Genomic DNA, 27,167 nt, shown 5'->3' with positions numbered 1-27,167 from the left:
TTGTACATTTAAAATACAATTTTCAACATTGTCCCTTTAAAAATATTATTCTGACCCAGCCTGCCGGTATCTGTCAAGGACTTCACTTGGGAAGCCATTAGCTGGCTGCATTCAATTTTTCTTTGTATCCCAGCATTTTACTATCAAGAAAGGACAATGCCCTAGAACTGTCATAGCAACGAGAGAAATGAGAACACATTTCCAGAACAATGAAGAAGGCAACGCTAAAAGTAGTACTCAAAATGGCAATGTTAACAAACAATTCATCAAGCTCTGACAGCGGCAAGGTCATTAAATTACAAACAAAAACTTCAAAAGACATGGTCACCCCCCACCCCCCACCTTTATCTACAGTGTACTGTTAACTGTAAATCATTTTTTTCTCTTTTTGTTCTGCTTTGTTCAGAATGCACTGTCTGTCTTACCTAGCGATCTTAATGTAATAATGTGTTGGTTTTGGCATGAGGAACTCCCCGGGAATCTCAACTTCTGCTGTCTGAGCAGAGAAATTGCTGAGGAAGCGACATTTCTCTTCTATGAGGAAGAACTTGGGCAGCTGTTTGGTTTTGGCCTCCAGGATTTTGATCCACTTCTTCAGCTTAGAGATGAGATTGTGCAGCTTCATGGAGCCTGGGACGCTGAAGTCAAAGTCTAAATAATGGAAATAATGGTCACAAAATTAATAGAGTAAAAGATGTGGGCTGCGGGACAGAGCTATACTTATCTATATCTGCCTCTGACTAGCTGCAAGTGCCGTGCACAGTTACTTTATAATAGTATACATCTTACTGTATATTATAAACATATTGTAAGTGACTGAAGACATCCCTGATATGTTGTACGGATACAGCCAATTAAAGGTCACTGATTCAATTGCTGGCTATACAAAGCACCAGGCCAAAAGCTAGACTGCTTCATACATAGCTAAAACGCTGCAACATAACAACACTTTACAAATGTGTTGATTACTTAGAATGTATCACACAGTATAAATGACAGGTCCTTTGTTCTAATCAACAGGAACAGACCAGAGATTTACAAATAACACACACAACAGTCATACAATCACATTTAAAGGGCATCCTCATTCTCACCTGCCCTTTAAAGGTTTTTGTGCTTTTTTTTCTTCATATATCAGATTTAACAAGCCATCCCTATGTACAGAACAGCAAACGCTTGTCATGTTTACATATAAGATACTGTTCTATTAGTAAGGCTTTAGAAATCAGTCTCACTCTGCTCATTAAACTAGACCAGCAATGGACCGGATGGAGTTGGAATGTGAAAAAACAAACAAAAAAACTCAAAACATCTGCTATATTATTCTCATGAGGAATGGGGAGTTCCTAGCGCCCATCCTTCACAATGCAACGCTTTCCTCATCTCCCAGGAGTAAGAAAAAAAGATCTTATATATAGATATAAATAGATCTTCAGAGGTTAATCAAGCAAGCCTTCTGCTGAGTGTTTTTCTATTGTGATTGTTTCTAAAAGCAACACAGACCCATTAAACTAAAGGGAGACATTAAAACAAACCGTGATTAACCGCAACTGAATTTCTGATTGTGTGCAAACAATCACTGGGACTAGAAGAGAGTTCGCTACTAGCCTGCTGGCCTTCATCCATTATATGTACTGTAAGTATATGATTTCCATTATCTGCTGTTATGCAACTGTTGTGCCACTCAGCCCACCTCATGGGCACACAATAAGTAGGTCATATTTAAAACTGGAAGCTGCTTATAAGGGAATTCCAAATAACAGGGACTGCACTGCTTGTGATACTGGATGTACTGGAAGCTAAAGACAACCACAGGTGTTAACCTTCATTACTTATCGAGACATACTGTACTTATCGGACAAGTTGAAAACATTGGATGAGGTTTACACAGGCCAGTGTGTAAAATAATGCTTTAAATGTGCTGTTACATAAACAAGTCCGGTTTTTGTTGACCAAAGGTCCCAGCATGCTTCTTGTGGTCAAACTTACGGATCCATTGGAAGCAAACAAGTACCAAGTGTGTGTGGCTATTAAATAATGAGACTGATGCTATCATTTACGTTTATTGTATTAAGTACATTTTAACGTTATTCCCCTTTTATGTACTCCTCCTTTCTTCATCCACACACCGCTGCATTCTTATTTTCCATTGGTCAAAGCAGAGCTGTAGCTCATTATCTGTCAGCTGTCTCAATAGCTCCGTCGTTTTCTATCTTTACCGCAGTAACCAATGCAAAATGGGTTCCCCCGAGTACAGATTTGACATTAGGGTAAAGAAAGAAGTCATAGGGTGGTAGGTCTGGTGAGTATGGAGGGTGTTCTAGCACTGCAATCTGATTCTCGGACAAAATTTGCTTCACAGAGAACTGCGTGGGCTGGTGCGTTGTCCTGATGAAGGATGAAACAATCTTTCCACAACTCTGGCCCTCTTTCTTCTGATTCTTTCCCTGCAAAGTTGCTAGAACAATTTTGTAGTAATATTGATTCACTGTTGTTCCTTCTGGTACCCAGTCTGCCAAAATAATACCCTTGATACCAAAGAAAACAATTAATATGGCTTTGAATTTGGAATTGCTTTCACATGCTCTCTTCATTCTTGGTGATGATGATGTTTTCCGGCGCATGGACAGGCATTTTTTCTCAGGATCATACTGAAAGATCCACGTTTCATCACAGGTAATAACTATCTAAAAATGTGAATCTGCCTGCATTTGTTACAAAATGTCTGTACAAATTTGCTTTCGATTTTCTTTCTGTGTGGCAGTGAGAAACCTTGGAACCATCTTAGTACAAACTTTTGTCATGCTAATGCACCAAAAGAAAAATGTGGGGCGATTGAGGCGCCACTTGACACTTCTAGAGACAACAAAATTATGCTTACACCAATAATATTCACGACAGACGGATCAAAAAATGACCTTCCAGAGTTGGATACTAAAAAAAAAAAAATAACAAAAAAGCACAAAACATAGTGTATTCCAAATTTGATTAATTAGGCCTTTATTGCTTCTTGATCTCACTCACATGATGTCGGATTTTAATTTGCATGTAGAAATTTGGTATGTCAGGATCATTCAGCCTCGTAGGTATAGCACCCAGCGTCAGCGTCCAAATTAGCAGCAGTAAATATTTGGGAAATCAGTGCATCAAGAAGAAAGTGCATCCAGTAAAACCTCCAATATGTACTTTAAAAACAAGAGTGATATAATAGTGCAATAACGTCTGTGTAAGGGAAAAGGGTTTTTTAATGATAACACTTACAAACACAGACTTGTTAACAGCATTAAACACATAAAAAGGTTGCTTGGGTATCAGGATAAGGAGAAAACCACCAGCAGCATGGGATTATAGTCACCGCAAGTCCCGGTTTACTCAGGGCGTCCCCACGCTGTCAGAACCAGTCTTCAAGTCTCCAAATGACCCAGCACAGAAAAAGCAGTCCCCAGCTTAAGCGCTTTCGGATATCGTATCCTTCTTCAGAAGCGTAGGGGTCCAGCACGCTGTCCTGCTTTAAATAGTGTCTTAATCTAGGAGATTCATTGCAGCTGTGAGGAAAGACACTCCGATACGGCACGTCCGTGATATAGGGAGTGACGTTTGCGTTCCATCGGGCGGAACTCGCATTGCCGGAAGTGACGTATGCGGAACCCGGCATGCGTTCCATTGCGTATCAGTTCACAGCTCAGTCCCGATATACATCTCCACACAGGATCATCAAGCACCCAAAATATAAAAATAAATACATCAGGGGTAACTTATAACAACATTATATATAAAAACTATAAAAATCATTATTATTTAAAAAGAAGAAATTTAAAAATCATAAAAACCATTTTAGTTCGAAGTCGCTATTCAACCCAGAGGGGACTAAAGTTTTTAGTTTGTATATCCACTTCATTTCTGTTTTCGCCAATAAAGTGTCAGTTTCTTTATTACGAGGAGTGGGGTTAATGGTTTGAATACCCCAAAAGGACTTGAAATGACAGGGTTTACAGGCGTGTTTCAATTTAAAATGTTTTGAGACCGTATGTGTATCCAGTCCCTTCTTTACATTGCGGATGTGTTCGGATAGTCTTGTTTTTAAATTTCTACTTGTCTTTCCGACATATATTAATCCGCAATCACATTCCATCGCATAAATCACATTGCTTGAATTGCATGTAATGAAATTCTTGATGGGATAGGTATTTTCACCAACTGTAAATTCTTTAATCTTACTCGCACCTTTTGTGCATTTGCACATGGCGCAGAGACCACATCTATAAAATCCAGTACTTCTGATACTAGTTCTCTTAGGGACTTCAATAGAACTACGTACTAAGTTATCCCTAATAGATCTAGACCTTCTGTAAATAAACTTGGGCTTAGAGGGTAATATTGGACCTAAAACGGGATCCTTAGTGAGCACCATCCAGTGTTTTTTCATGATGGACTCAATTTCCCTGTACTGTGAATTGAAGTCAGTGATGAAAGACCACTTAAAATCATTCTCTCTAGGTGTCTTCTGATTATTTCCCTGTATTAAATCTTTCCTATCTAGAGTGTTAACTCTCTCCTGAGCTTTTGTTAGACTTTCTTCACTATAACCTTTCTCAATAAATCGTTCACATAAATCACCCATTTGACTCTTACAAGTACTAGTATCAGTACAATTCAGTTTCACCCTTAGTATTTGACTATAAGGGATGCCGTCTAACCAGTGATCATGATGTTGGCTAGTTCTTTCAATAAACCCATTAGAGTCAGTAGGTTTGCAATATAGTTTCGTATTTATTGACCCATTTGTTACATAGATGCAGAGGTCCAGATATATTATTTCCTTCTGACTTGTAGTAGTCGTTAACTTAATATTAAATGGATTATGGTTAAGTCCTTCAATAAAACCATCCAGAGCTTTCAGATCACCATTCCAGACGAATAGTATATCGTCTATGTAGCGACGCCATAGCACCAGGCCCGCCCCGAGCTGCTCTCCATGCCATATCGCCCTCTCCTCCCAATAGGCCATGAAGAGGTTGGCATAACTCGGGGCGAACCTGGTGCCCATTGCTGTCCCCACTCGTTGAAGGTAATAATTACCGTTAAACACGAAATAATTATTTCTTAAAATAAACCTAATACCCTCCAAAATAAAAGTCTTTAGATCAGAAGAGTAATCAGATAATTCCAAAAAATAGGGGACAGCCTCGATGCCCTTTTCTTCCTCTATAATTGTATAGAGGGTGGATACATCGGAACTAGCTAAAACATAGTTCTCCTCCCATCGCAAATCATCCAATATGGTTAGAAGTTGTCCTGTGTCCTTAAGGTAAGATTTTGTACACTTAACCAACGGTTGTAAATAGTGGTCTAACAACATTGAAAGATTGGAAGTGACACTATTCACCCCGGACACTATAGGTCTACCTGGAGGACAGACTGGGTTTTTATGAACCTTAGGCAGACAATAAATAGTAGGAATTGTAGGATGCTCGATGTTAATAAAATCGAACTCATCCTTTGTTATAACACCCTTCGTTAAACTTTCTGTTGTCCATCTACACAATGATTCACTAATCTTAAGGGTGGGGTCTGCCCTGATTTTCGAATAAGTGATCCCATCACCGAGCTGGCGATCCAACTCAGCTATGTAATCCACCTTATCCATCAAGACTAGACCTCCACCGTTATCTGCGGGTTTAATGATGATACTGTCATCATTCCTTAAAGATTTTAGAGCGGACCATTCCTTTTTGGTTAAATTACACTTTCTACGTTTTTTCTTCAAAGTCTGTTCAACATCGTCCAATACCAGTTTGCTAAAGCAGTCTATAAAACTCCCCTTAGCAAACGTAGGGTAAAAAGATGATTTGGGTTTGAATTGGGAACCATGTTGAGCTTCCGAATCACCCACCTCATCATTATTTTTACCCGTAAAGAACCTCCTCAATGTGAGTTTGCGTATGAACTTTTGAAGGTCTATGTAGAAACCAAAGGGCTCTAACTGACTAGTAGGGGCAAATTTCAGCCCTCTAGTGAGTACTTTCGTTTCATCCACTGTAAGTACTTTTTTGCTTAAATTAAATATTTTTACTGTGTTAACCTTAGGAGTTTCAACTTTCTTTTTAATGGGTTTTTTGTTGTTGTTCTTTACACCCCCTCTTTTCCCCCTCTTTCTACTCTTATTAGGGTTCTTCTTTATCCCCTCCCTATAGTTCTTTGGGGGGTCCCGGGGGTTAATTTTGGCTAATTCATCCTCCTTCGTGATCGATCCCAATCTAAAAAATGGGTTTTCTGGGGTCTAACACCCCTTTGGTTCCACCTATCTTGTGAAATATCATCATCCATATGAATTTCGCTCATATCTATCCCTTTAATAGGAACCTTCTTCCCTCCTCTCCATCCTTCTAAAGTTTGTCCTCCTATAGTTTTCTCTAGGATGATTCTGTATATCTCGCCTCCCTGTTTTATTAAAATTAATCCTTTTACCCCCTCTATATTTTACTTCCTGCCATTCATTTTGTCCCTCAGATATAGGTTCTCTAAAACTATTCCTCCTGTAATTGATTACTTTGGGATTGGCTTTAATTGGTGTAGTAATAATATCTTTAGGATTTTTCGTCTGATTCTTATCCCTAAAGAATTTCTTTTTCTTTCTTTCCTTAATTTCCCTTGTTTCTTTATTTAGTTTACGCACTATTTCTGTCTCCGCTTCCTTTACGTCTTCTAATTCTAACAGGGGATCTAAAGTAGTGCGGAGACCTGCAATCTCATTATTTAAAACCTGTAGGTCTTTCTTTCTCTCTCTTAGAATAAGATCGATTAATTTGTGGGAACAGTTATCTAAAATGGAATCCCATTCTTGTCTAAATTCCTCATTGGAAATATTAAAGGTTGGATTTTTTATTATTTTTAAACCTTTGGGGATTAATTTATCCATTTGATATCGTTCCAGTGTATTAATTGTTTGTTGAGGAATGTTCAGACACTAATCTTTGTGATGAAGATTTATCCTCAATTTTACACAACCTAGATACAGCTTTAATTAAAGAAAATAGGTTGTGGTGGGAAATTAATACACTGGAACGATATCAAATGGATAAATTAATCCCCAAAGGTTTAAAAATAATAATAAAAAATCCAACCTTTAATATTTCCAATGAGGAATTTAGACAAGAATGGGATTCCATTTTAGATAACTGTTCCCACAAATTAATCGATCTTATTCTAAGAGAGAGAAAGAAAGACCTACAGGTTTTAAATAATGAGATTGCAGGTCTCCGCACTACTTTAGATCCCCTGTTAGAATTAGAAGACGTAAAGGAAGCGGAGACAGAAATAGTGCGTAAACTAAATAAAGAAACAAGGGAAATTAAGGAAAGAAAGAAAAAGAAATACTTTAGGGATAAGAATCAGACGAAAAATCCTAAAGATATTATTACTACACCAATTAAAGCCAATCCCAAAGTAATCAATTACAGGAGGAATAGTTTTAGAGAACCTATATCTGAGGGACAAAATGAATGGCAGGAAGTAAAATATAGAGGGGGTAAAAGGATTAATTTTAATAAAACAGGGAGGCGAGATATACAGAATCATCCTAGAGAAAACTATAGGAGGACAAACTTTAGAAGGATGGAGAGGAGGGAAGAAGGTTCCTATCAAAGGGATAGATATGATCGGTATCATATGGATGATGATATTTCACAAGATAGGTGGAACCAAAGGGGTGTTAGACCCCAGAAAACCCATTTTTTAGATTGGGATCGATCACGAAGGAGGATGAATTAGCCAAAATTAACCCCCGGGACCCCCCAAAGAACTATAGGGAGGGGATAAAGAAGAACCCTAATAAGAGTAGAAAGAGGGGGAAAAGAGGGGGTGTAAAGAACAACAACAAAAAACCCATTAAAAAGAAAGTTGAAACTCCTAAGGTTAACACAGTAAAAATATTTAATTTAAGCAAAAAAGTACTTACAGTGGATGAAACGAAAGTACTCACTAGAGGGCTGAAATTTGCCCCTACTAGTCAGTTAGAGCCCTTTGGTTTCTACATAGACCTTCAAAAGTTCATACGCAAACTCACATTGAGGAGGTTCTTTACGGGTAAAAATAATGATGAGGTGGGTGATTCGGAAGCTCAACATGGTTCCCAATTCAAACCCAAATCATCTTTTTACCCTACGTTTGCTAAGGGGAGTTTTATAGACTGCTTTAGCAAACTGGTATTGGACGATGTTGAACAGACTTTGAAGAAAAAACGTAGAAAGTGTAATTTAACCAAAAAGGAATGGTCCGCTCTAAAATCTTTAAGGAATGATGACAGTATCATCATTAAACCCGCAGATAAGGGTGGAGGTCTAGTCTTGATGGATAAGGTGGATTACATAGCTGAGTTGGATCGCCAGCTCGGTGATGGGATCACTTATTCGAAAATCAGGGCAGACCCCACCCTTAAGATTAGTGAATCATTGTGTAGATGGACAACAGAAAGTTTAACGAAGGGTGTTATAACAAAGGATGAGTTCGATTTTATTAACATCGAGCATCCTACAATTCCTACTATTTATTGTCTGCCTAAGGTTCATAAAAACCCAGTCTGTCCTCCAGGTAGACCTATAGTGTCCGGGATGAATAGTGTCACTTCCAATCTTTCAATGTTGTTAGACCACTATTTACAACCGTTGGTTAAGTGTACAAAATCTTACCTTAAGGACACAGGACAACTTCTAACCATATTGGATGATTTGCGATGGGAGGAGAACTATGTTTTAGCTAGTTCCGATGTATCCACCCTCTATACAATTATAGAGGAAGAAAAGGGCATCGAGGCTGTGTCCTATTTTTTGGAATTATCTGATTACTCTTCTGATCTAAAGACTTTTATTTTGGAGGGTATTAGATTTATTTTAAGAAATAATTATTTCGTGTTTAACGGTAATTATTACCTTCAACGAGTGGGGACAGCAATGGGCACCAGGTTCGCCCCAAGTTATGCCAACCTCTTCATGGCCTATTGGGAGGAGAGGGCGATATGGCATGGAGAGCAGCTCGGGGCGGGCCTGGTGCTATGGTGTCGCTACATAGACGATATACTATTCGTCTGGAATGGTGATCTGAAAGCTCTGGATGGTTTTATTGAAGGACTTAACCATAATCCATTTAATATTAAGTTAACGACTACTACAAGTCAGAAGGAAATAATATATCTGGACCTCTGCATCTATGTAACAAATGGGTCAATAAATACGAAACTATATCGCAAACCTACTGACTCTAATGGGTTTATTGAAAGAACTAGCCAACATCATGATCACTGGTTAGACGGCATCCCTTATAGTCAACTACTAAGGGTGAAACGGAATTGTACTGATACTAGTACTTGTAAGAGTCAAATGGGTGATTTATGTGAACGATTTATTGAGAAAGGTTATAGTGAAGAAAGTCTAACAAAAGCTCAGGAGAGAGTTAACACTCTAGATAGGAAAGATTTAATACAGGGAAATAATCAGAAGACACCTAGAGAGAATGATTTTAAGTGGTCTTTCATCACTGACTTCAATTCACAGTACAGGGAAATTGAGTCCATCATGAAAAAACACTGGATGGTGCTCACTAAGGATCCCGTTTTAGGTCCAATATTACCCTCTAAGCCCAAGTTTATTTACAGAAGGTCTAGATCTATTAGGGATAACTTAGTACGTAGTTCTATTGAAGTCCCTAAGAGAACTAGTATCAGAAGTACTGGATTTTATAGATGTGGTCTCTGCGCCATGTGCAAATGCACAAAAGGTGCGAGTAAGATTAAAGAATTTACAGTTGGTGAAAATACCTATCCCATCAAGAATTTCATTACATGCAATTCAAGCAATGTGATTTATGCAATGGAATGTGATTGCGGATTAATATATGTCGGAAAGACAAGTAGAAATTTAAAAACAAGACTATCCGAACACATCCGCAATGTAAAGAAGGGACTGGATACACATACGGTCTCAAAACATTTTAAATTGAAACACGCCTGTAAACCCTGTCATTTCAAGTCCTTTTGGGGTATTCAAACCATTAACCCCACTCCTCGTAATAAAGAAACTGACACTTTATTGGCGAAAACAGAAATGAAGTGGATATACAAACTAAAAACTTTAGTCCTCTCTGGGTTGAATAGCGACTTCGAACTAAAATGGTTTTTATGATTTTTAAATTTCTTCTTTTTAAATAATAATGATTTTTATAGTTTTTATATATAATGTTGTTATAAGTTACCCCTGATGTATTTATTTTTATATTTTGGGTGCTTGATGATCCTGTGTGGAGATGTATATCGGGACTGAGCTGTGAACTGATACGCAATGGAACGCATGCCGGGTTCCGCATACGTCACTTCCGGCAATGCGAGTTCCGCCCGATGGAACGCAAACGTCACTCCCTATATCACGGACGTGCCGTATGGGAGTGTCTTTCCTCACAGCTGCAATGAATCTCCTAGATTAAGACACTATTTAAAGCAGGACAGCGTGCTGGACCCCTACGCTTCTGAAGAAGGATACGATATCCGAAAGCGCTTAAGCTGGGGACTGCTTTTTCTGTGCTGGGTCATTTGGAGACTTGAAGACTGGTTCTGACAGCGTGGGGACGCCCTGAGTAAACCGGGACTTGCGGTGACTATAATCCCATGCTGCTGGTGGTTTTCTCCTTATCCTGATACCCAAGCAACCTTTTTATGTGTTTAATGCTGTTAACAAGTCTGTGTTTGTAAGTGTTATCATTAAAAAACCCTTTTCCCTTACACAGACGTTATTGCACTATTATATCACTCTTGTTTTTAAAGTACATATTGGAGGTTTTACTGGATGCACTTTCTTCTTGATGCACTGATTTCCCAAATATTTACTGCTGCTAATTTGGACGCTGACGCTGGGTGCTATACCTACGAGGCTGAATGATCCTGACATACCAAATTTCTACATGCAAATTAAAATCCGACATCATGTGAGTGAGATCAAGAAGCAATAAAGGCCTAATTAATCAAATTTGGAATACACTATGTTTTGTGCTTTTTTGTTATTTTTTTTTTTAGTATCCAACTCTGGAAGGTCATTTTTTGATCCGTCTGTCGTGAATATTATTGGTGTAAGCATAATTTTGTTGTCTCTAGAAGTGTCAAGTGGCGCCTCAATCGCCCCACATTTTTCTTTTGGTGCATTCGTATTAAGTGGGACCACGGCGAAGGTTTCTTTTGAGGGACGAGGGGCTGACATTTGAATTTTAGCGCAAGAAAGGTCTATTGTTTCTTGTTTTGTCATGCTAAGATCTTGATGCAAAACTTGCCAATAGTTTCTTTGTCGATGTTACCATTTTTGCTATCATTTGGATGCTGAACCGATGGGAATTCAAACAATTTTCTCAAAGGATGTTCAGTATTGCTCTAATACTACTTCCACTAACGGACTCTAATAGCAGCCAGGACGTCTATTGCCTGTAAATCCTTCAGTGCATGTGAATAGGAAGAAGGACTGCTACCCCTCCAAAGCATGTCATTGGATGTGGTGGTACAGCAGAACAGCGATAATGAAGGAAGTTGAGATCTTCTAATGAAAGGGAAAATGCCAGACACCAGGTATGGGAAACTACAGTTTTTTAGGGTAATTTTCCTTTGAGTCTCTGAAAGTACAACACTTAGGGGGAATTCAACTGTATCCGAATAGTTTTACCATGATCCTTGGACTAATGGTTTTTTCTTCAAGCAATTCAATTAAAGCCCATTTTTTCACGCGAAAACACATAGGTCTGGGATCTTTTCCCAGATCCTAAGTGTTTTCACTATCGCATCAGTAAAAAAAAAAACAGCGCTTCGGGGGATTTTGTTTCAGGACCTCAGTGGGTCCCAAAAAAAAGATGCCCAATAAGTGCCAGTATTGGGGCTAATTGGATAGCCTCCGCGGGACTAATTAGCTATGGTAAATTACAGTGGCTAATTAAATTCCCCCCTTACTGTAATAGGGAACTGAATGTGTAGCCGTAACAGTCATTTATTCTGTTACATAGAAAGTCACTTACTTAGGTACATTTGGTGCCCCTCCTTGCTTGCAATACCCTAGGACTCCCGTAAAGCTCATAAACCATCAGGTTATAAGGTCCTTTTATCTATAATTGACTGTGGCAATTTCCCATTTTGCCAATGCCTGCGTCGGGTTATCAGCAAAACCCAACATACTGAAAATCCTTGATTTGTCTATTTTGACCAAAAATGATTGGCATAGGCAAGACGGGGATTCGACATTCACCGATCGGGTCGGTATCAGCAGCACAGGGGAATCGGGCTCTAGATGTTTGGCCCACATTACTGTGTCCTGCATTCTCTGGATATGTAAAAGTATTGCCTTTGCAACACTAAATATTTTTGTCTGCTGCATATTTTGTGGACTAAAGAAAACTAATACAATAGTTTTTTTTAAGTTTGATTTACCAAACATTTTGCAAAAGTCTCCAGAAAATCAGTGAATTGCTCTTGCAATGATATGCTGTGTGTTATATTTACGACAATTATAATATATATTATAGTTGTAGTATAACACCGATACCAAAATTTTTTTATCACTTTCTATACTCAACAAAATATGAGTCCAAAAATAGTTTTTCATAAGTAAGGATTTGAAACCGGTAAAATACTTAAATACAAATGAGGGCATATGGAAGAAGTCAGACTGCTTTTAGAGAGGAACAAAAATATCTGATCATTAACAGCTGATTTACTTACATGAATAAATATGTAGAAAACACAAAAACAGTTCTATAACTAGAAGCGTGGCATTTGTGATATCAGCAATACTGGGGTGCCCGGTACAATAATTCATGCTGCTTAAATAGGTTACAAATGTGTGTGAAAATAAAGTAATGAATCCGTGAATTCTATTGGAATTGCATGACTCGCCAGAAATCCATAACAGACTTGAAGAAAGCCAAAAGCGTATACATTACCTGTTGTGAACTGGCTTTTCAGCTTCTGAAAGACAGGGTCTTGTGCCGTAGCCTGAGCTCTCCGAGCCAGTGACTCGGAGGCTGCGCTGGAGAACATGGTAGAAACATTAGAGACGTTTTCCAGTCCCACGCCGAAGGTGCTGACCAGCTTCTTCACAAAGTTCAGCGTGTGGGGGGTGATTTTAGCATCCGAAACAGCTCCACTCTTCTCAAAGGCAACAGAGTAACATTTCGCCAGGCCTTGCTGCAATTGTCGGAGGACCTAGAACGATGACAGGAGGCCTTCACGATAAGGGTAAAATTATCCTATTTATAAGCACTAAAACATACAGGTATAAGTGGGATCCGGTCATGTGACCGGCACTCGGGACTCGTATAAGTAATCCTGATTATTTCATTACATATTTGCATATAAAGATAAATGGTTTACCCAACTATGATGTAATGAAGTATCATCCAGTAATAACAATAGACCAGTGCCACCTAGTGGTCAAGTTATAATAAAAAAACTGCAGAAATATATATTACCAAAATGCAACACTTAAACACTGATTGGCAATGATAGCTCTTAGATTAAGATGAATTTAGTTATTAGATTGCTAGAATATTTCCTTTGATAACATTCTGGAGGATATTTATACAAGCTTGAGCATAGAAAATGGTGCTACAGGTTGAGTCTCCCTTATCCAAAATGCTTGGGACCAGAGGTATTTTGGATATGGGATTTTTCCGTATTTTGGAATAATTGCATACCATAATGAGATATGGTGATGGGACCCAAGTCTAAGCACAGAATGCATTTATGTTTCATATACACCTTATACACACAGCCTGAAAGTCATTTAATACAATATTTTTAATAGCTTTGTGTATTAAACAAGGTTTGAGTACATTGAGCCATCAAAAAACAAAGGTTTCACTATCTCACTCAAAAAAGTCCGTATTTCGGAATATTCCGTATTTCGGAATATTTGGATATGGAATACTCAACCTGTATAACACATAGACAGCAATCACATATGGGCCGTTTACAAAATGTAGTTGCTACGGATTCCAGCGGCAGCTTTCATAAAGCCCACTTTGTGTTTAGTTAATAAACTGTGATCTACTAAGGGGGAGTACACTAAAGAAGACAAGTACAATTATTTCTCAGGTCAACCAATCAGGTTTAAGCTATCATTTTATAACATTTCCAGGATCAGACCTTTTCTCACCCAGGATGCCACTAAGATCATTATTCACTCACTGATTATTTCCAGACTGGACTACTGTAATCTCCTCCTAACTGGCCTCCCTGACAATTACCTCTCTCCACTCCAGTCTATCCTCAATGCTGCTGCTCGGCTCATCTTCCTCACCAAACGCACTACATCCACCTCCCCTCTCCTACTAGCCCTTCACTGGCTTCCCTTCCCCTTCAGAATCCAATTCAAACTTCTCACTCTCACTTACAAAGCTCTCACCCAATCCTCTCCCATTTACATCTCTGACCTTATCTCCCTTTACTCTCCCACCCGTCCTCTTCGCTCTGCTAATGCACGCCGCCTCTCCTGTCTCCTGATTACTTCCTCCCACTCCTATCTCCAAGATTTTTCACGTGCTGCTCCCTTCCTTTGGAATTCTTTACCTCTCCCCCTCAGACTCTCCACCTCTCTACAAAACTTCAAACGGGCTCTCAAGACCCATTTCTTTACCAAACCCAGCCAAATCTCATCCTAACCCCCTGTTCCATGCTCTCTATGTACCCCATCTGTGTCACCCCTGTCTGTCTACCCCTACCCCTAGAATGTAAGCTCTCACGAGTAGGGCCCTCTTCCCTCATGTGCTCACCCTTTTCTTCTTTAATAATTCTCAACTGCCCAAATCAGTTTTTGGGCCACCTGGAACTTCTCTGTCATTTACTGGTGTAGTTATGCTTAGTTACCCTGTACTTGTCCAAAATTGATTTCAACTGTAAGTCACTGTTTTGATTATGTGCATATGTACTCTGTAATTGGGCGCTGCGGAACCCTTGTGGCGCCATATAAATAAATGATAATAATAATAATATAGACTGTACTAGGTAAAAGAATGGTAGAACAAATTGGTTGCTATGGGCACCCCCCCCCCCCCCCCTTATTCTTTTTGGAAGACTTGACAAATCTGCCCTAAATTCCGTAGGTTGTGTCACACAGAATCACCCAGTGTACTTGCCTCTTCATGCCAGTTCTCTCGGAACCACACCATCTGGTCTACGATGCCTTCCAATGATGACAGCAAAGTGGGATGTAGCTCTCTCTGCATGTGCATGATTCGGCTGCACCTCCACATCGGCGCCGTAGCTCTGATGGGCCCTGGATCAGAGGCAGAATGTGACTGAGTGCCTACTGAACTTGGCTGGTGCTGTCCAGAGTCTATATGAAAAGATGATTAAATCATATATATTACTTTTTCATAATATACTTGTTCCAATTATATTAATTCAACAGCAGATTATGAAATCCCATTATCAATATAATAGCCTGATAGTGGGTAACACACTTTGACTAACAGCATTAAAGTCAACACTAGGATGTACTGTACATTATTCAATATAATATTACCACCTAGGGCTCAATGATTTGGTTGTGATCTATACGCAGAAATAGGAGGATCTGTGATCCTGTCTAATAAGGATGTGCGAGACATACAAGGCAACGGACAATGGTTCTGTGATGAGAGCTAGCATCAATGACCCCCTAAAATAAACCCGTTCATAAGCTTCAGTTACTGGCAGGAAACCTCTTCTAAACTTATTTTTCCTTCTCGCTCTTATGCGGAGTCAGCATCCAAAGAAACCAGCATGAAATTACTTCCTTTCCCCATGTAATGGATGTGTAAAATCATGATATTGGATTCCGAGAGGCCAGAGACTCACCACTCTTGTAACGTTCCCTCTGCTCGATCTTCAGTGTTAGATAGAGAGTTCGGATGGGGAAGTACACAGCCTGGGGGTATACTCTGCCAACCTGAGCAAGTAAAACAGCACAGACGTTATGGCATTGCTGTGGAGCATGTACACAGCCGAGTGATAGCTCAGAACAGTCTCATGTATGTAAAAAGAATGCAATCATTTTAACAGTTCTTAACATCACAAAAGTTGATGTGAAATGTAACCTACTCACATGCAGCGGCCACTTACATCTTAAAGAAACTAAGACATGTAGTTCCAAGGATTATACGTGCACCCCACACTATGCTATTACTGCTCAGGCCGATATAAAACAAGCCAGCCAGTTCTTCACACCTTAGATGACACAGGACAAGTGTGAGGAGAAGAGCAGAGGCTGGATCAGACCTGAGTTACACAGCAGGTACAGCAACCACAGCCTGACAGGAAAGCATTCTCTCTTCTACACCCCAAACTATGGAGCATGGGATGCGGTCAATTTATCTACATTAAAAATCCCTATGGTCAAAATACCGTCAACCATTGACCGATAGTCAAACTACCGACATTTAAAATGTTGACAGGTCATAAAGTCGACACGAGTTTTTCATGATTTTTTTTTCATCGAAACCGACTTGTTCATACTTTACCATCCCAGGGGACCTGGAGGGGGAATATAATAGTGCGCAGTGAGGCACTGTGCCCGAAGAATGGCGAGCGCAGCAGTAGGCTTATACGGTGTCCATGTCGACCTATGTCGACATGGACACCGTATAAGCAGAGAAGGGAAAGGGGGGACACCGTTGGAGCAGAGAAGGGAAAGGGGGGACATGATAGAAACTTTCAAATATATCAAGGGTTTTATCAAAGTCCAGGAGGGAAACATTCTCTAAATGAAGAGAAGCAATAGGACACGAGGACATGCACTGAGACTGGAGGGGGGAGGTTCAGGGAAAATTTGCGGAAAAATGACTTCACAGAAAGGGTAGTGGACAAGTGGAATAGCCTCCCATCAGAGGTGGTAGAGGCTAAGACAGTAGAGCAATGTAAACATGCATGGGATAGACATAAGGATATCCTTACAAAGAAATAAGGATCAAGCTAAAAATATGGTAAAAAAAAAGGGCTGACTAGGTGGGCCAAGTGGTTCTTATCTGCCGTCAAATTCAAATTATATATGTCGACATACACACACAAAAAAAAAAACATTTCAAACTTGTGTCGACTTTTTGACCTCTCAACTTTTTAAATGTCGGTATTTTGACGGTGTCGACATTTTACATGTCAGTATTCGGACCGTCTGGTCATTTTTTGATTTTAGGAATTTCATACTGATCCCATGGGGCATATGCATAAAAGTTTGGAGATCGATAAAGTGGATAAAGATAAAGGGGTCTTTATACTAAGCCCTTTATCTCTCTAAAGTACCAACCACTCAGCTCCTGTCATGCTTCAAACACAGCCTGTAACATGACAGTTACAAGCTCATTGTTTGGTCTCTCCCAAAATGTTGATACATATGCCTCTATAATTCATTAGAGTTCTTCAATAGACATAAGTACCTGGTGAGGCCTCCAATGGCAGGCAAAATGCTTTTATGAGGGAGAACAACCAATATGTGGACTCCCACTCTTAAGGTGCATACACACGGAGAGATTTTGACTAAGAGATTTTGACTGAGCGATTTCCCTTGAACTGGCAGTAGGAGATTTTGACTTACTATGCAAGAGATTTTGGCTATGGGCGATTTTGGCTAACTCATTCAAGCAAGGGGATGCTTTTTCTTTTCCAGCAACATAGCCAAAATTGACTTGCCTGCAGAGTCTATTTTTAGCAGCGATAGCGACCTAGCGAGGACGCGCATCGCTATCGCTGGCTGTGTACACACAGAGGGATATGCACTAACTTTCTGAGCGATTTTGACTATATAGTCAAAATCGCTCAGTTATATCGCTCCGTGTTTATGCACTTTAACTGTGATAATACAACCAATAAAAACTTAATTTTTTTTTCTTTAATTAAACTCAAATGTAAAGATTTCAGAACATTTTTGTGTGCTCCATTTATCAAACCATGAGACTGCTGTATTTGTTAAGTACTAGGACATGTACAGCAGTATATATGTACAGAACATGTCCTGTGAAACAAACTGGGTCATGTAAATAATGTGAGGGGAAGATGTATCAAACCTAAAGAGGACAAGGGGGAAGTTGTCTATAGAACCAGTCAATTCCTAGTTATTTTACACAATGTACTTGATAAAGAGGATTTAGAATTTCTAGAAGATGATAGGTTGCTATGGGGAACTTTGCTTATCCTCTTTACAAGGTTTGATACATCTCCCCCTTAGCATGTAAATGATGAATTAGTGTATTTATGTAATTGCGGCTGTAACTACATTTCCAGGAAAACACTGTAGCAGAGCATTTTGCATGCAAATACAGTCGCAGTCACACAGAATACAGGCTGCATATCATTTTAATCAGCAGAAGCTGCTAGTGCATCCTATTGCAATAAAATGCGTCTAAGATGCATTTTCATGGGAAAAACACACTGCACTACAGAGTCACAAGGCACTCATGCGTTGTGTAACGCGACTTAGCGCACAGAGCAAGGATGTAAGAGTACACATCTGTACTCTGCAGTCACACCGGCGCGCCGGCCCTGTACTCTGCAGTCACAGCCTGCCCTGTACTCTGCAGTCACACCGGCGCACCTGCCCTGTACTCTGCAGTTACACCGGCGCGCCTGCCCTGTACTCTGCAGTCACACCAGCGCACCTGCCCTGTACTCTGCAGTCACACTGGCGCGCCTGCCCTGTACTCTGCAGTCACACAGAAGCGCCTGCCCTGTACTCTGCAGTCACACAGAAGCGCCTGCCCTGTACTCTGCAGTCACAAAGAAGCGCCTGCCCTGTACTCTGCAGTTACACCGGCGCGCATGCCCTGCACACTGCAGTCACACCGGCGCGCATGCCCTGCACACTGCAGTCACACCGGCGCGCCTGCCCTGCACACTGCAGTCACACCGACGCACCTGCCCTGTACTCTGCAGTCACACCGGTGCACCTGCCCTGTACTCTGCAGTCACACCGGCGCACCTGCCCTGTACTCTGCAGTCACACCGGCGCACCTGCCCTGTACACTGCAGTCACACCGGCGCGCATGCCCTGCACACTGCAGTCACACCGGCGCGCATGCCCTGCATACTGCAGTCACACCAGCGTACCTGCCCTGTACTCTGCAGTCACACCGGCGCGCATGCCCTATACTCTGCAGTCACACCGGCGCGCATGCTCTGCACACTGCAGTCACACCGGTGCGCCTGCCCTGCACACTTGCAGTCACACCGGTTCGCCTGCCCTGTTCTCTGCAGTCACACCGGCGTACCTGCCCTGTACTCTGCAGTCACACCAGCGTACCTGCCCTGTACTCTGCAGTCACACCAGCGTACCTGCCCTGTACTCTGCAGTCACACCAGCGTACCTGCCCTGTACTCTGCAGTCACACCAGCGTACCTGCCCTGTACTCTGCAGTCACACTGGTGCGCATGCCCTGTACGCTGCAGTCACACCGGCGTACAGATTTTTACTTTGCAGGAACACCCTCATTCGTCTCAACTCCCACCCATTAGCATGCGCAACTTTCTGCTTCACCTCAAACCTATATACTGTGGTGGAAATCTTGGAGCAGTAGAAGGCCCCCACAAAGAGGATTTTGCGCTTTGAGGACCTCCAATGCAGGTTTTATTGGTCTGGACCAATCAGTATTGATGAGACTACAACTTACTGATTATGAACCAACCCCTGATGTACTCACATCACATAGGGGTATATTCAATTGATGTCGGATCCTTTCCGATGGAAAGGATCAGATAGCTGAGTATTCAATGACCTTTCCGACAGGATTTGGACGTTCACGACAATGCTAATCTGTCTATTATTTAAGTCGGATTGGCATTGTCGGAAATGGGGCCAAAACCTGTCAGATTTAGCCGCCGCTTCCGACAAACGCACGCTCCGCATGCTTCCCGACAAGTCGGAATTCCCAACTTGTTGAAAAATCTGAGGGGGCACTGAATAGGTCGGAACCCCTTCTGACCTAAACAAGTCGGAAACTGCTGACTTTCCGACACTGACAAGACGGCAGATTCCGACAAGAATTGAATACACCCCATAGTCCTGTATTATTATAACTAAATGTTTGTGTGTGATTTTAACAAGCAACAGGGGCCGATTGTAGTCACTCCGAGATACCACATGGCCAGTAAAAGCATTACACAGGTTCAGAAAAGAAGTTTCCAAGCAATACATAAATGATAGGAAGAATATCACAGGGCAGTCTGCAACAGGCAGCAAATGTACCAGCTCAGCACTTCTATTTAACACCTTGAGATAAGGTCAATTAGAGAGCATCCTTTCGATCATCTTTCCTTATAAAATAAGGAGACAGCATAATATGATCTGTACTGCAAGATACCAGCGATGCAGGCATAATGACACCAACAAGTCTATAAATGAGGCCACAATTCCCACCGTACCCAGTGGCGCACATTGGCAGTGCCAATTAGAGAGTAACTGAACTCTGTATAATTGAAACACCAAAGACGAAACAAATATATTTAGTGTAAAAGAAACCACTTCAGTGACGTTCCAGGCCTTCTTATGGAAGGAGAAGAAAACCACAATGCAGGGGTTCTGCCTTCGCTAGATGCACATTGCAGTCCATTACATTTGGCGCAGAGTGCACTTAACAAGCTTCCTATTAGCAGTCTGGTAAATATACAGGACTTGGGCTAATGTCCTCCAGCACAAACCAGCTGGGCTGCTGGCAACAAAGGAGTTAATGTTGCGCTGTTCGCATACTGATGAAGTTGAACAATCTTATGATGGAGCGTTTTGTCAAAAGTACTATTCTCCTAACAAGGCTTCATAAAATATGCACAAATCGAGTCACTGGTGAGCCAGGACGCGGAAATGTAATTTATAACAAGGACAGTGTTTCCATGGCAACTGGTCACATAATGAAAAGGGCAGGATTCTCAGTCACCGCAACTCTATATTCACCGAGGGGAAGGGAAACATTACCATTAAAATACCAGGTTGCAGTTATTGTGGACTGATCATAAAAAATTGCCCATGTAACACATGTTTGTTCTACTAAAGTAAAATGACTGCTTAAACACAAAGCAAAGGTCTAACAGGCCAAGAACATGCTGACTGGTTAATTTGAGGTACATGTAAGGGCTTGTGTACAAAACCAGTGCTGTAATGCATGTTATTCATGTTACACATTACAATATATAGATACGAGTAACGGTAAAAAAAACCAAAAAACCTTTGTAACAACTTTACAAATAAGTAATGGGTCCGGCCCTGCCACTGCTGGTTAATAATGAACATTTGCTGGTCTTCCAATGACGTAAAAGTACGGAATGGTCAGGATGGAGTTAAGTAGGCAAAATACTTCATTTTCTACCAGTTCTGATCAACCTGTTATACAGACCGTGGTAAGATAGATGTATCAGCCAAACACACTGCGGTTTGTCGTCAATGTGGTCGATAACCACCTATCAGAGTGGTTTGCAACAAGTGAACGGGCCTATAGTGACAGGTAGTTTAATGTGCGCATAAAGATCTCCCCATAAGCCAAACCGTACTGGAAATATTTTATGAGATTCTGAAACACTTTAAAAATATCTGAAAATGTTATTAAATTAGTAGTCTTAACTTATTAAAATATGACATAAGCAACCAAATATTGCACTAATATAATCTTAAATTTAAAGAGAATTAACAATACTTAAGTATCACATTACATAATAATCAGACATATATATATAATATATATTAATAAACGTTATACAACTGGTTTAATGGAATTTCAGGAATGATTTCCCAGTGTTCAGTATTCTGCACAAAGCACAGAACAATTACTGTAAAACATGAGGCAATTGCTGCTCATTTCCATTCGACTTTATGAAATAATTAGCAAGCACTTATGTTTGATAATAAGATATAAGCCACAATTTAACTAAATCTATTTACGGCAGGCTGTATAGAAAGCACCACTTTAGAGGTGTTAAAACAGAGTCCCCGTGTCTGCGCAAAAGCCACAGACACAAATATACACTGCAAAATTAAAAAAGGTCACAGATTTCATATTACTCAGCTCGTCTTATTGCTCTGCAGGCACCTGTATCAGAAATATTTCATTTACCGTATTTGCCGGCGTATAAGACGACTGGGCGTATAAGACGACCCCCAACATTTCCACTCAAAATATAGTTTGTTATATACTCGCCGTATAAGACTACCCCCTTCCACACACCAAATAAAACGTAAAAGAACATCAGATTTGTGACATACTGTATATTATGACCTGATAAGAGATTTGGATAGGGAGTATTTATCAAGGTATGCATAAGAAGGGGGGAGGGGGCGAGGAGAAAGGTGTAAAATGTATAAAAGTATACCCCTGTGTGCATTTAGTGTTACCGGTTTCACATGAGTGCCATTAGTATTAGTATTAGTGCCATTACAGTACCTGTCATTGTCACCATTGTACGGCCACAACGCGACTGCAGCGCCTCCGGCCAGTCCCTGCATCTCCCTGTAATTGGCACTAGTGACCCGCCGCGGCCGCACTGGATATCGCGCGATACTGGATGGTGAGTAGAATGAGGTGGGCGGGCATCGGGAGGCCACTATGGGCACCGGGCGAGTATCGGAAGGCCACTATGGCAGCTATGTCTATCCCAACTGAAGTGCACCCGGCGTATAAGACGACCCCCCCACTTGGAGGCATGTTTTTCAGGGCAAAAAAGTAGTCTTATACGCCAGCAAATACTGTATATTACTAAAGATAGAGCAGTCACAAGTGAGTTATATGGATGCTCTAGTCTACATAAACACTTGTCTTCTGCCATTGTATATTCCGTTATGCATGTCACTATTAATCTTTAAACAAGTTTATGCAAATTAAATGGATGGAGCCTCAGTATGTACAGTGATATAGACTGATTAGCAATGCTGTTCAGGAGCAAAGGCTATTTGCTGCAAATAAAGTGCTCGTGTCACTTAAACAATGGCGGCAGCCATTTTGATAGCTGCAGCAATACCTGTGAGAAAGCAATTCAAAATCAGAGATATCTGAATCTTAAATGTTACATGCTAGGAATACATGGAGATAAAATGTCTGTTAGGCTGACAGATATTTTGTCTGACAGCTTGGAACCCTGTATATAATCGGTATCTGGATGATAGGTCGACAGTCAATATACACTAGGTTGACACAGCAATGGTCGACATGAGTTTTTTACAATTTCAAACTTTACAATCCACGTGGACTACGATTGGGAATAGTAACCTGCGAGCGAAGCGAGCCATGCATTGCACTAACTGGGGTTCCCGATCATATTATGGAGTAAACGACACACAAAAAATAACTCATGTCACCCTTTTCCTGTGTCAACTTTTTCACATCAACCTAGGGGTCGACCTAGACACTGTTAACCTTTTTCAGGTCAATCCAATGATCCCCACCCGCATATATCATGGGTGTACAGTATGAGATACCTCACAGTGTATTAGATACTTGTTATCTGCTTTTATACCCTGGGAAGGAGACATTTCCCCGTTACTCTGCTGTGAAGGAACAGGGAAAATGTCAAGTGGTTGGCTGCATCTTGCAGTGTGCACTGATCAAATCTAGTGTACATGCTGGATGGTTCCATGCTAGACAGACCAACGCTGATCTGTCGCAGGCACACAGTATGGATTATCAGCCAATAATCGGTGAATCTGGACATTAATTGCATAATGCTCTCGTATGAATACAGAATCATCCAACAAAATGGCTGCCACCACTGTGTGCAGAGTAGGGACATTTTTGTGGGAAATGACAGGACTTGTCATGTCCTGTATTTCTCATTACAAACCCCGATTCACCATGTACAGGATTGATGATGATGATGATGATAAGTCCTGTCTCACACCAATTTGCCAGTGTAATTCTTAGCTTTGTTCTTTAGGTTTATTCCTTTGCTAACTGCTTCAAAACACAAGAGACAGAACTTTCTGTGTACGTGTCAGAGTACAGGTGCCCTCATTAAAAGGGCATTTTTTTCACCAAATGGGACCCAAAACAGAACGAATAATTTTATTACTTGTATTATAAACAACAGATCAACTAGAGAAATAAATTGAACATGTAACAGCAGAACTCACCTGGCTGATGAGATTAAGGAGGAGCTTGCCTTCTGAGCCCACTAAACAGGTGAGAAGCTGCGGAATCCATGCCAACCACTGGATAGGTGGAACCCCAATACAATACTTATCAACTGCATCCGCTAGAGTGTTTTTATCATCATCAAAGCTCAGGAGCCAGAGAACCTACAACAGCGCAAATAGAAAATACTTTAAGGAAAAACAGAAACTTTTCACAGAGAGGCGTAACATGGAATGCAGATTACAAGTGGTAAACGATCCTATTTGCTGCAGGATCAACCGACTGAAAAATGCAGTACATTTCTTATAAATGGCTTCAAAGTTTTAAAAGGTCATCACAGTCGGTTCAGATATCACAATGATGGGAAGGAATGCATAGTCTTGCATGAGGCTTATAGAAAAATAATTGAACTGTTACACGTTTCACGGGGGATCCGATATCAACCTGTTTCACGGGTATGCTTCATCAGACTTGTTTATACCAACATCAATTTGCAGCAAAAAGGAAAAAACTTTGTTTATTTCACCGCACCAGACAGAAGCTTTGGCCTGCGATGTTTCTGACCTCTGTTGTGTCCTTTTTTAAGATTCAAATGTGACAACCATGGTAAAGGGATAAAGTATTGAAATTCGTAACTTGTTTATATGCCCCTTAACTAGATGATGCTAAGCAGCTCTCATTTGGGTTGGGTACGGGATCCCGGCGGTCAGAATACTGACGCCGGGATCCCGTACACCAGAATGCTGGCAGGGGGGCGAGCGCACCGAAGCCCCTTGCGGGCACGCCACACTGCGGGCTTGGTGGCTCGCCACAGGTTCCATTCCCACTCCATGAGTGTTGTGGACACCCAAAAGTGGGAATTGCTGTGGCAGCGCTGCCGGCATTCTGGTGGTCAGGAACCCGGCTTCTGTATTCTGACCGCCGGGATCCCGATTATATCCGTTTATAACCATGAAGCTACATTATATCACTGTACATGTGCGACTAAGCATTCACAGCTCCATGGACAAATATACGTAAAACTTCTTTGCATTGTTATTTAAGTACATTTGCCACCTACATCAGTATAGGCAGCCATTTTCTGAAACAATATTACAAATTTACAAATAACATGAGTGAAGTTTCAGAAGCTGCATACAAATGGACCCCGTCCACAAGATGGCCATATTTAATGGGGCAACTGTGTGTAGGCAACAGATTTAAGAATGCCCCGGTATGACCCAAACTTACTTTTGCCAAATATTTCCTAGACTTGCTCTCATTTTGGTGGCGGCAAGCATGGAGGTAGCAGGTAATGGCCGACACGCCCAGATGCAGCTGGCGCTCCTTAACAAAAATATTCTCTAAGTAGTCACCCCACATGGCCCAGGCCTTGACAAGGACGTCGTGCATCTGGACAGCAGCAGAAAAGGCCTTGTTTGCATCTTCAGATCTTGTGAGGAAAAAATATATTAAAAAGTTATTTTTTTCTGTTATGGTCATAAGCAAACTTGAAAATAATTAGAAAAAATAAATTAAAAAGAACACAAAAGCACTTGTTATTAAAGCTAAAAATAAATAAATAAAATAATTAGAAACCTACACAAGCTAGTTGGAAGCAAACAGGCTCATTTAAAGATCATTACAGTGCTGCATTACTAATTGGCTCCCAGCTATAACATAGGGCCAAAAACACTCAGAAGGTTTTAATGTTCGTCATGGTTTGTCTGCATTTACATCTGATTAATTGGACCATTACTTACTCATTTATGAAACCTGACTAATTATTTCCCCAAATATGTATTTGCATATTTGTTCTTTAAATGAAGAATTATTACAAGCAGAGCTGTGATATAAACAAATAATTTCCTCTAATAAAATGAAAATAATAATATTAGTATTAAGATGTAATGCTGCAACTAGGCTCTTTTATCATTTTTTTTATTTTTTTGCTTTACAAAATTCAAACAGCCTGTACAATGGCAGCTGGAAGCCGTTTGCTTGGTATTTTATATATCGCCACTTTATCTCTCTCCAAGGTTTGATATATCTCCCCTAGATTTGGAACACAGTTCCAAGTCGGGTCAGACGCGGGACTTCCCCCTTTTACACCACAGTGCCAATCCAGGATATTCCGCCATACACCGTGGAGCGGGAGGTCTCCAATGCTGTAAATGGGTGCCTGGTCAGATGACCCGGCTTACTCATTTACTCCGCCTCCTACCCAGAGTCTTACCCGTGTACAACCCTGCTTGCAAGCTGGGTTGGATTCCCGGAAAAATGAACCCGGGGTTTTGGAGAAGGACCGGGATTTTGTGCGCTCCCGTGCAAAATCCCGGGAAATTTCAGGCGGTGTAAAAGGGGTATTACATTGCTCAAACATCATTTCCAATAAAATCTAGAGCTGAATTCATGTGGAAATATTCTGTGTCACAGATTCTAACAACACACCTAAGAATTATCATGGTAAAGTGTAATACCTGTTTACACACAGGAGAGAGACCATTTTGTGGGCTGAACCAGAACGTATACTCATGAGAATACAACCTATCAATTTACCAACTAGTGACAGCACTAATGGCCTCCTACTATTATGTGCAGATGGCTAATAAATTCCTGTCACACCCATACAAAACACACATTGTTCATGTGCACACCAGCTACAATCACAGTTATTCCATCATTGTACAAGAAAAACAGAGGCAGGTGCCATTTGTCTTTTCAAACTACCAGAATACTTACGGATCAGCTTCTTCCCTCTTCATTTATTTATTAACAGTCTATATAGCTCAAACATACTCCAAAGCGCTTTACAAAGAATATTTCTGTCAGTCATTCACATCTGTCCATGCCCCAGTGAAGCTTGTAATCTATATTCAATATTGCCTGCACACACACATTATGGTTAATTAGTCTAAAGTCTAAATGCATATTTTTATATTGTGGGAAGAAACACACAAATATGGGGAGAACATAGACACTCCTCACAGATACCATGGTCAGCTCTGTAAGGCAGTAATGCTAACCACTATGTTAACCATGCTGGTTAGGATCCAGTGACTGGCGGTGGGAATCCCGTCTGTCAGACTGCC

The 27,167-nt window shown here is 40.7% G+C and overlaps 1 protein-coding gene across 2 annotated transcripts in view; it reads right to left on the bottom strand.

The window, feature by feature from the left end:
- Positions 1-27,167, bottom strand: part of TRRAP (transformation/transcription domain associated protein) — a 212,749-nt gene that overhangs the window by 36,435 nt on the left and 149,147 nt on the right. For both annotated transcript variants that reach the window (XM_063934508.1, XM_063934509.1), the window contains 6 exons: positions 25,327-25,528; positions 24,096-24,260; positions 15,857-15,947; positions 15,154-15,353; positions 12,961-13,222; positions 426-651 (listed from right to left, as the gene is read on the bottom strand). In XM_063934508.1, the coding sequence (XP_063790578.1) occupies positions 426-651; positions 12,961-13,222; positions 15,154-15,353; positions 15,857-15,947; positions 24,096-24,260; positions 25,327-25,528 (1,146 nt within the window). The remainder of the gene's footprint in view (positions 1-425; positions 652-12,960; positions 13,223-15,153; positions 15,354-15,856; positions 15,948-24,095; positions 24,261-25,326; positions 25,529-27,167) is intronic.

The sequence above is a fragment of the Pseudophryne corroboree genome, chromosome 7, assembly GCF_028390025.1.
Source record: "Pseudophryne corroboree isolate aPseCor3 chromosome 7, aPseCor3.hap2, whole genome shotgun sequence".
Classification (NCBI taxonomy): Eukaryota; Metazoa; Chordata; class Amphibia; order Anura; family Myobatrachidae; genus Pseudophryne; species Pseudophryne corroboree.
The sequence above is the reverse complement of the archived record's forward strand: the minus strand, read 5'-3'. Positions and strand labels throughout refer to the sequence as shown.